Below are 10,793 nucleotides of genomic sequence, written 5' to 3'. Positions count from 1 at the left end.
TCTGGCAGGGGGATTGGACTAGATGATCTTTTGAGGTCCCTTCCAATCTCTAACATACTGTGATACTGTGATACTGTGTAATACTCTCAGGCTTTCCCAGATCATGGGCTATGGCAGCTGTCCCTTGGGCACTACCCTTCCCATTCCTGACTGCACAGATCAGCTAACAGCCCTGTGGCAACTGTAGTTATTAGGGACAACTAGGAAAATATTTGCAGTTAAAGCAGTGTAATTGGTGAGTGAGCACACAGCAGTATTTATTTAGGAGGCCTCCTTTAAGCTTCTAGGACAATCTCAACCTACAGGACCAGACAGCTTTCTGAAGACTTCGAGCAAGGCTAGGGAGAATGGGGAGTCATCCCTCAGAGGAAGGATATGTACCAAAACTAAAGCCTTGATGATCAATTAGCCATGAAGCAAGAGACAGGAGCGATTATGAGACTATTAAAGGCCTGTCTGAGAGCCAGGAGAGCCCAGAGCATAGGCAAAGTACATTATAAGTTGACACATTCTAAGAGTATCAATTAAAAACAGATTAAATTCATATGTGATCCAATTTGACTCATGTGCGTGGGTCACCCTGACCTACCCAGATTTCCCAAAGTGCTTCTGGCAATACTGGCTCATGTAATATGTGGGATTGCCATCTGTCACTTGAAGATGATGGCTGTTAATGAACCACTCTCATTTCTTTGGTTGGATATGGATGATGGATGAGACCTTGGGAGCTGCCAGTGTGCTGGCAACAGCTGAGTGGGCTCAGTCAGGCCCTTCTCTCCCTGAAGGTTCAAGCTGCTCAGTCCTATGCTGGTGTCCAGCCTCTTTCAGTGGTCCGACGCAGCCTCACCACTGCAGGAGCTAGAATTACACTGAGTCATCTTTCTTTTCTCTTTTCTGTTTCAGGATGACAATGGATGCTCTGCAACTAGCGAACACTGCCTTTGCAGTTGATATGTTCAAAAAACTATGTGAGAAAGACAAAACAGGCAATATTATATTTTCCCCACTGTGTACCTCAACGTCTCTGGCTCTGGCATATAAAGCTACGAAAGGTGATACTGCAGACCAAATGAAACAGGTAAGGTGTCAGCATTTTGTTCTGTGTCTGCAAAATTATGTAGCAGTTGGAGGTGCTTTCTTATTTATTATTATATGTAGACAGTTATAATATAGACATATATAGACATTATATATATAGACATAATATATATTATAGAGACATCCCTCTAAAATTCCAGGAAGTTTCCCCACTCCATAAACCCACACAGAAAAAGAGGTTGAAAATCTGGCATAAAGAAAAAGCTTTCTCAATTGTGTACAAGGTGGACATGGCAGAATCCTCAACAGTTGCATTGAAGCTTTGTCTCCTTTTAGCATGGTGTTGATTGTGGCTGCAAGTCACAGTCAAGATCACTCAATTTTCTGGATAATTGTTTTTTTCTTTTTTTCATTTTTCAATAATGACTAAGCTTTATAGAATTGGGAAGAATTTTGCCATTGTCTGTCAGCACAAAGTGTGCTTAGCAGCTCTGTCACTGACATTTCCCCTTTCTTCCACAATACCACTAAGAGGAGGCAGATGCAGTAGAAGGCAGCACAACTTCAGCCATGTTTCTCCTTACAAGCAACTTGTGTTCAAGGGGTTTCCAACACCATGATGCAGTATGGCAGTTTATCAGGGTCTCTCTACGGTGTAGGGAGACAGCCTTGCAGCCTCTTCTGCTGCCCCTCTGTAAGCAGAGATTTGTGTAGCTCCTTTTAATCCTGATGACAGCGCTCACGGTTTCTGCAGTTCTTAAAGGTGGATCAGAAGCAAATTCTGTATGCATTTGTGTGATACCTATCACCTGGCTTGGGTGGATGTTCTACATATTTGAATATATTTTTCCTGCGTGGGGAATTCCTCTCTGTACCTTGTCATTCCTTGAAGGGAGCCCCACTTGCAGCTCCCTGTGCTCTCACTCGTGCCACAGGTTTACAATGAGTTTTGTGCTATTCACAGAGCTGTACAGCAATATATCCATGAAGATCTTCTAGGCATTGCAGATTTTTCCACACAGCATTGTGGGGTTTTTTTTCTTTTTAATTAAATTAATTCTGATTTTACTTTTTTTTTTTTTTTTTTTTTTTTATTTAGATGCCCCCTGCAGCTTCCTCACCATTTCAGAATTCAAGCATTTTCTTCTTAATGGGAGATTTCAAAATATTAACCTGCTCTTAATTTTGTTTTCACTTATGTCTGTAATTTGCTTTGAACCATCCCATAATGTTAGCGTACACGTCTCAAATGGAGCTTTGTTACACAAATGCGTTTGTATTTCATATTTCTCAAGTGCTGTATAGAAAGTGCTGACTGCAAATATTCAGGAGAGCTTAGTATGTTTTTAAATGTAACATCTCCTGTTTCCCATGTCTGTTCTAGCTTCTGCCTGCCCCTGAGTTCATGCTTGGTTTTTAAATACTAGATACAAAGGGAGCCAAACTGGCAGTCTTACTCTGGAATATCAGTTAACAAACTCGTGCCAAAAGCTCTCCCAGGTAAAGAAATAGCAGTAGTGTAGCTTTCTCCCCAAATAATTTTGAGGCACAGAAGCTTTCTGTGCGTAACATGCTAAGAAATAAAACTGTTGGAGGAAAAGGAAACAAGTGGAGAAAGTTGTTTCTGAGGAAATGACTATGGAGTTCAGCTATGAGACCTGTGCTGGTGCTGTACACTTGGGAGCTTATTTCCTTCTGCTGCTGCTGAGCAAGGAAAGGGAAGGACACAGAGGGGTGGCTAAGGCAGAACAGCAATTTGCTGTGTCTGTGAAAATATGATGTGTTCAGGGAGAAAGAGCAGCAGTGAAGGACAAAGGGAAAAGGAGGTTGCTAGTGCCTGCTATGCCTCATGTGGGAGTTTGAGACGTGAGGAGGGCTGGGCAGGCTGCCTGTAATGAAACAGCCACCATCAAAGATCCTGTAATAAGCAGACATTAGGAATTCAATTCATATTTACAGAGTTATTTTCAAACAAGACCAGCAGAAACCTCTCACCTCTGGTGCCTGAAAGCAGTAAGTTTTAGGTCACCCCAGCACGTCCTAGAACTGGACTTGTCATTCCCAAGAGCTGGAAGGTGGCCACGTGTGGGTCAGTAGCTCTACCTCCAGCTCACACTTCGTCTACCAAAACAGGTGCACTTATCTGATCATTTTTTGCTGAAATATCACATGATGTCATAGGATCATAGAGTCACAGACTGGTTTGGGTTGGAAAGGATCTTAAGATCATCTAGTTCCAACCCCCCCTGCCACAGGCGGGGATGCCTCACACTAGACTATGTTGCCCAAGATTCTGTCCAACCTGGCCTTGAACACTGCCAGGGATGGAGCATTTACCACTTCTTTGGGCAACCTGTTCAAGAGCCTCACCACCCTCACAGTAAGGAACGTCTTCCTTATGTCTAATCTAAGCTTCCCCTGTTTAAGTTTGAACCCATTACCCCTTGTCCTATTGCTACAGTCCCTGTCATGTATCAGTCACAGCAATCAGAAAACTTTGTGATCTGTTAATCATTTTTAAAGGTGTAGCCCACTTCTAGAAAGGAGACTAACTGGGACCCTCATTTATCTGGCTTAAAAGCTCCTGGTTTTTGGACAGGAATATAAGTTAGGTGGAAACATGACTGTATACTACAGCACTTTAATTGAGAAAGCCACATCACCAGCATGAACAGCTCTATTGATTTCTTAGACTGCTCACAGGAAAGAAATGCGATTGGCTAAAGTTCTGTTAGGATCAGATTTTTAGATTTATGTGAGGATGTCAAATAAATAAATGATTTTTGAGTAAGAACAGTGAGAGGTTGTGTTGTTAGCTTAAATACAAAAAGCCACAATTCTGGTCACAAACGAGCACTACTTTTTGCAAAGCTGTTAGAAATATTTAGATAATATAATAATAAAGATGTTTAGTGTTTTATTATATTCATTTTACAGGTACTCCATTTAAAAGATGTCAAAGATGTTTCTTTTGGGTTTCAAACAATAACTTCAGACGTTTCCAAACTCAGCTCTTTCTTTGCACTGAAAATGGTCAAGCGACTCTTTGTAGACAAGTCTCTTAATCCTACCACAGTAAGTACTGCAGAAAAGCCTGGTGCTAGGAATTGCTTGGCCAGCATGTTGATGGGTTATGGTGTCAGACTGCAATGTTATTTAAAATAAATTCTCCCACTTTTGGCTGTTAATTGGGTAGACTCAGATGATGAACAATGTAATATGCTCTGATGCCATGAAAGTTTGTAGGAGGATGGATGAGTGTTCTGCCTGACCCCAAGCTTATGCAACTATTGCAACACTTCTAATTCTTTCATTAATATGCTTTATGTCAGTAGCTCAGTAGGTTTTCAATGTGACCTAACTTCTATGCCACATCAAGGTCTTTGCCTTGTGAGTATGAGCGAAAAGGAGTGTTAAAAAAGTTGGTGGGCCAAGTGTGTGTCCAGTTCACACACCCAAGTAATTACTACTTAAGCTGTAGAGGAGGCAGGAGCCTGGCTATGGAAACACCACAAATGGAGAAGGTGGTGTTTGGCCTTATAACTTATGGACCTTGCAAATACCTGGGAAAAACATTGGTGGTTTTTTGTTTGTTTGTTTGGGGGTTTTGTTTGCTTGGGGGTTTTGTTTGGTTGGTTTGTTCTGTTTTGCTTTGTTTTCTTTCCCCCTAAGTTGCTTTTGAATAGGGCCCCAAGCAAAGACAACATCAGCCTAAAAGTAGTGTTTCAGAAAATTCAACATGTTTAAATGGTGCTATAATAATTTAATAATTTTATAATCATATTGATAGGAATGTTTTTGAACTGAAAGAGGGTAGATTTAGATCAGACATTAGGAAAAAATTCTTCACTATGAGGGCGGTAAGGCACTGGCAGAGGTTGCCCTGAGACGCTGTGGCTGCTGCATCCCTGGCAGTGTTCAAGGCCAGGCTGGACTGGGCTTGGAGCAACCTGGTCTAGTGTGAGGTGTCCCTGCCTGTGGCAGGGGTTGGAACTGGATGAGCTTTAAGGTCCCTTCCAACCCAAACCATTCTGTGGTTCTATGAATCAGATTGCCTGCTGTTCAGCCTCTGCTACAGCAAAGGCCAGTACCTATCCACAGCAATAAACATCTCATCAGGTGATGACAGACATGATGTGAGCAGTCTACGGCCTTTATCTCAGTCTTCTCTATTACCCAGGTCTGGATTGAGGGTTGTTTTATCCTTTCAGACTCTGAAAATGTAGTCACTCCTGCAATACTAAAGTTACTTTAGCTGCTGATGTAACACCACTGGACTGAAGACAACCTTAGGAACAATGTGCTGAATGTAGCTGTGCATTCTGGTTGTCATCCACTGTCACTCATAATAAACTCCCCAGCTACCCTGCTGTGAGGCTTGGGATGCTGATGTTGCAGACTCTGTAAAGAGCCATTGAAGGGATGGCATTTAAGCTAGGATGACTTTAGTACCTTGTGTCTTTCAGGACTTTATCAACTCTACAAAGAGGCCTTTTCCATCTGAACTGGAATTAGTGGAGTTCAAAGAAAAACCTGAGGAAACCCGTCAGAAGATCAACAAATCTCTTTCTGAGCTAACTGATGGTGAGTACAGCTTAACCTTGGGGGTGCTGTTTGCCCCTTTGGAAAAAGAGATCTTTGTCCTTGTGACACTCTTTATAAATGCTTTTAGAAATAAACACATAGAGAAAGCAAGGAGACTAGAGCTACTATTTAGATTCATGAGGATTAGCAATATCAGCCTATTTTGGAATCATACTGCAACACTTCTGAAGGTGGAAATGTGAGACTGACCTTGCATTAGCCTTGAGCAAAGCTGCTCACACTTGACTGCAGCAAGACAGTTTGGGAGGATGACAGCTCCTGGCTGTGTTGCTTCACAAACTTCTGACATAGATACACCAAACACCCGGGCCCTGGTTTACTTCAAACGTTTTACTGTGATGGGAAGTACTTGCTGAACTCTGAATTTCAGGCTGTTAATTAACAGTGTGGCTTAGTTCAGCTTGGCTGCATTTGCCAGCAAGGAAGCCACAAGCAGATGTGCATCTCTTATTTGCCTTCCTGTGGGAATGGAGCAGCAGGAACTTTTCCTGTAGTGCTGCTGAGCCACTAACCACGGGGCTGAGTTACGGGAGATGCCACTCAGTGACCATGAGGATCCCTGGGGCAGAACCTGCCCGATCTGTTGGGGACAGAGGTCTGGCCCTGGCCCAGGAGATCATCCAGGGCCCACGCCCAGGCTGTTCGCAGCCTGGGCACAGGTATCTTTGGGGTCTGTTGCTGCCTGTTGTCCTCGTGTGGTGCAAATATGAAAACATGGGTCCATGGCTGATTTTTCCCGGGATGGCACAGGTGCCCATGTGAAATTATCTTGCCCTGTGCAATTCATGCATGAAGGCAGGACTTGCCTCTACTGTGCTCTGAATTCAGTGTCTTTTATGGCACTGCTTGCACAGGTCTAAAACAGAGTAAAGCACACAACATTTCCATGTTCTTTTTGAAGTCTGTAGCAGTATTTGGTTATGACCTGTAACCAAAGCAGCATTTTTTGCTATTCTGGTTATTTTATTCTCATGTATCACTCTAGAAGTGAGAGGCTGCTAATATGGAACTTTCCTTCAAGTCTTGCCCTCCAAATGACAAATACTTTTTTGCTTAAACCTGGGGAATTTCACTGAAAATATTCAGTACCTTCTTTAAGGTATTGAACAAAAGCAGTAAATGTAGTTTTGATAACAAGCTATATAAGCCAAGAAAACCTGTCATTTGGAAGATCTGCCTTGATCCTAAATCCACTTTCAAACATTAAGCTGCAATTTTAAGTCAGGGCTTCTTTTTGGCATTTTCTAGTAGAATTAAAATATTTTATTTGTGAGGTGCAGGACGCAGATTTTTTAATTCAGTGAAATGTTACCATATATACTGATAATGTATTGTTGTATTAACAACCATCTTAAACCTGTTCACAGGCAAAATGGAGAATATTTTGAATGAGGATAGTGTAAGTGACCAGACTCAGATCCTCCTCGTTAACGCAGCTTATTTCATCACAAATTGGATGAAGAAGTTTCCAGAGGCAGAGATCAAAGAATGTCCTTTTAAAGTCAACAAGGTATGTTATGTTCTGAAAAAAATAAAAATTAAACTAAAGAGTACTGTTTTCACTGAAGAAAATGCAAACTTTGAGCTAAGGAAACCCAACAATAGACAATGAGAAATATTTATTGTTATAGGATTCTTACACTCTATCTAATGCTATCTATATGCTGTTGCAAGGGTCCCTAAAACAGTTTGCTTGTTGTGTTGTTTTAAAACTTTGCTGGTGCATTCACATCTGTCTTTCAAAGGCCCAATGTGAAAACAGACTGTCCTGTTAGTATATTTAGACAACAGGAGCTGCGTACAAGTGATCAGAAGCAGACATTGCCTATAAGGAGATACACATTCTCATGGGTAGCTTCTTCCAAGAGCTTGCAGCCTGTACCAGAGGCTGCATCCCAAACCCAGTAGGGGCGAGGCACAAAACATTGCATTTCTTATGGTCACAGGACTAGTGAAACGTCTACACCTGAGGGGTCTCTTTAAGGATACTCCTTATGTGCCTGGCCCTGTGCTTTCCACTTCAGGGATGGTGCCCCATCAATCCCCCTCTTTCCTGTCAGGTTGAGGACTACAGCCTTTGGGGTATCTGCTGTGCTTAGCCATGAGGTCCAAGTGTGTGCGGCGCCTATGGCCATTGCCTTCAGGAATCTGTAACCAGAGATGAATGTTGCAATCATACATTTCGCTTTAAACCAAGATATAAAGCTGGGCAACATTTGTGAGATAAAGAGATTATACTCCAAACATATACATATGTATATACGTGCATGAGAAAAGTTGGAGTTTCAGGTTCGTTGAAAATATTCATAAATTACCACATCAGCAACAGTTTCGGCTAAAAAAGTTTTAAAATTATACAGTCAAAACCAAAATTAAGGAAATATCTCAAGTTCCTTTTTCTATTTTTCAAAAGTAACATTTCAAATTTTAGCATTTGAATTTTAAATGTTTCCAGATGAACAGTACAGTTTGTAAATCTTCCTTATAAAATAGTTTTGGTTTGGTTTGTTTCCTTCATGAAAGGCAAAGACATAGGGCTTTAGGTAAGCCTGAAATTTCTTCTTATTCTATTTCAGCTCCTGAAGAAAATATTTATGTGAACAGGTTGACCTTCACTGTTGAGATGTGTTCAAGTACTTGATACTTACTGTCATTAAAATGTATAATTGTATAGACAGTATAGTTTGTAGCACTCAGTGAAGTAAACATAAAGGGCCACTGATATTAGGTAAATTTCTCTTTTAAGGCACATCCCCCATATATTGCTGTTGTATTAAGTAGAATTCTATTCCACTTTTCTTTGTAAAGCTGCCTACTGTAAAAAGGCAACAGGGTCTCTTACAGCTGGTTTAATTACCTATGAAAGCCAACAAATCCTCTGATGGTAACTCAACATACCAATTCCATGCAAGCTTACAAATTTTCCAACTCTCACCAACTTATTTGTGAATTGAAAGAAATGCTCGATTGTTTTCTCTGTGTTTTGCAGACTGAAACTAAACCAGTGCAAATGATGAATCTGGAAGCTACTTTTTGCCTGGGCTATGTAAAAGAATTAAATGTTGCCATCCTTGAGTTGCCATGCCTTAACAAACATATAAGCATGCTCATTATGCTGCCCAAAGAGATTGAAGATGAGACCACTGGCTTGGAGAAGGTGAGATGAAAAAATATAATTGGTATGATGCTTCCCCTGGAAACAGCTTACTTATAATGGCATATACTTAGGGAAGGTTTTTCTTATTTAGATGCTATATAAAAGGAAACAAAAAGTATTTTTCCCATGAATTTACCTTCTTATTCTGCTTCTCTGTTCCTGATCTCCTATCTGTGATGTTGTTTCCACTGTGGCCAAGCATGAGGTTGCGAACAAGAGTTTTAGGTAGGGTGCGCACAGAGGACAGTGTAAAGTGCAGAAGGTGCTTGTGATACACTTTAGGAATCTGCTTCAATTTGAAAATGTGGACTCCCAAAATAATTTTCATCTTAAGATTTTTATTCTTTCCATAGTAAAGTGCTTAAAGTCATGCTTGCTGGGTACTCAGTACTGCTGACATTACTTACTCTGGTGTCCTCATTTTTTTCAGTTGACATGTATCCGTGATTTGTTTTACTGAGGTCTTACACTTAATTTTAATTTTGAGCAGAGGTGCCTGAAAATGAGCCATTTTTTATTACAATTGCACATAAATTTGGAAATGAATAAGGCCTTTCCTGAAGAACAACTATTTCTTATGTCATTTCTCTATGAAAATTTTAGAACATATTTTCACCTCTATTCAAAGTTTAAGGATTAAGAGATAAGAGATAGATGATCGTGCAAGTCTCCTTTGTAATTTGCTACAACTGGCCATAAATTGTAAAGGCAGGAGGAGTCTGCCTTTGCAGTTGTAAGGTACTTTTGTATGTAAGAGTAAATTACAGAACTCATCTCTTAAAATGCAAGAGAGGCCTCTCCTGATAGCAGTTTGTTACGGGCCCAAATTCTGCCTCATCACTTCCCAGTTTTCAAAAAATTGCTCAAACAGCTTCATGTTTGACTGAGATCAGGCTCTGGATTTGGAGTCTTTTCATAAGAATTTCATTACTCTGTAGGGTCAGAACCTTTGGATCTGTCACTTGGCTGGGTGTAACCTGAGTACAGATTGTCTTTCTCAGGTTCCTTCACATGGTGGTTGAAGTGATTGCCTGTCAAAGGCTTGTAAAGGGGGTAAGAGTCACAGCATGCACGTAAAATGGACTTGCTGCAGCAGCATGTTCTATGGATTAAGTCATATTTGCATCAATACACCTGAGAGTAGCTTAACCCTGAATGCTACAGTTGTGAATTCAAAAGCAAAGGTCATCTTTTGGACTTCACTTTTTGGGGGCTTGATAGGACTGGGAAGTTCAGGAATGATCTTTTTTTTCTCTTTCGTTGGACTGCTCAGTAACTTCCATTGTTCCTTTATGTCTTCAGCTGGAAAAGGCACTCACCCCAGAGACCTTACTGCAGTGGACCAATCCCAGCATGATGGCTAACACCAAAGTGAATGTATTTCTTCCAAAGTTTAGCGTGGAAGGTGATTATGATCTGAAGCCACTTCTGGAAAGCCTGGGAATGACAAATGTCTTCAATGAGAATGCATCTGATTTCTCCGAGATGTGTGAGACCAAAGGTGTGATTATGTCAAAAATCATCCATAAAGTCTCTTTGGAAGTAAATGAACAAGGTGGCGAGTCACTAGAGGTACCAGGATATCGGATTCTGCAACACAAAGATGAATTTAAAGCTGACCATCCATTTATCTTTTTGTTTAGGCACAACAAAACCCGTAATGTGATTCTTTCAGGCCGGTTCTGTTCTCCTTAATCAGGGTGTATTCATTACGAAAAAGCACGATTACATTTATGGTGGTGCATTTTCCTATAAAGCTTGGCATCCTGACTACCACCTCTAAAAGGAAGTCTGGGAGTTTCGTATATCAGCAGGGTAATACAATGTACTCTACATATGCAGCAGGACTAGTTTATCTTCCTATGTTTCATCCCTTAAGCTGAAGGATTCTCACTGTGAAGAGCACATCATATTTTACTGAGAAGTATGCCAGCCTCGGTAATGAATATATTTTGTTCTTCTGTGACATCTTTTTCCCCAAATGAAGTGAACT

At 40.8% G+C, this 10,793-nt stretch overlaps 1 protein-coding gene across 1 annotated transcript; it reads left to right on the top strand.

Moving 5' to 3' along the window:
* Positions 1–904: 904 nt before the first annotated feature.
* Positions 905–10,495, top strand: SERPINB5 (serpin family B member 5; the record flags this gene model as incomplete). Its single annotated transcript, XM_080611948.1, has 6 exons — positions 905–1,078; positions 3,976–4,113; positions 5,505–5,622; positions 7,011–7,153; positions 8,633–8,800; positions 10,103–10,495. The coding sequence occupies 6 exons, from the start codon at positions 905–907 to the stop codon at positions 10,493–10,495; spliced, it is 1,134 nt and encodes a 377-aa protein (XP_080468074.1).
* Positions 10,496–10,793: the final 298 nt, after the last annotated feature.

The sequence above is a fragment of the Psittacula echo genome, assembly GCF_963264785.1.
Source record: "Psittacula echo genome assembly, chromosome: 2".
Lineage (NCBI taxonomy): Eukaryota > Metazoa > Chordata > Aves > Psittaciformes > Psittacidae > Psittacula > Psittacula echo.
The sequence above is the reverse complement of the archived record's forward strand: the minus strand, read 5'-3'. Positions and strand labels throughout refer to the sequence as shown.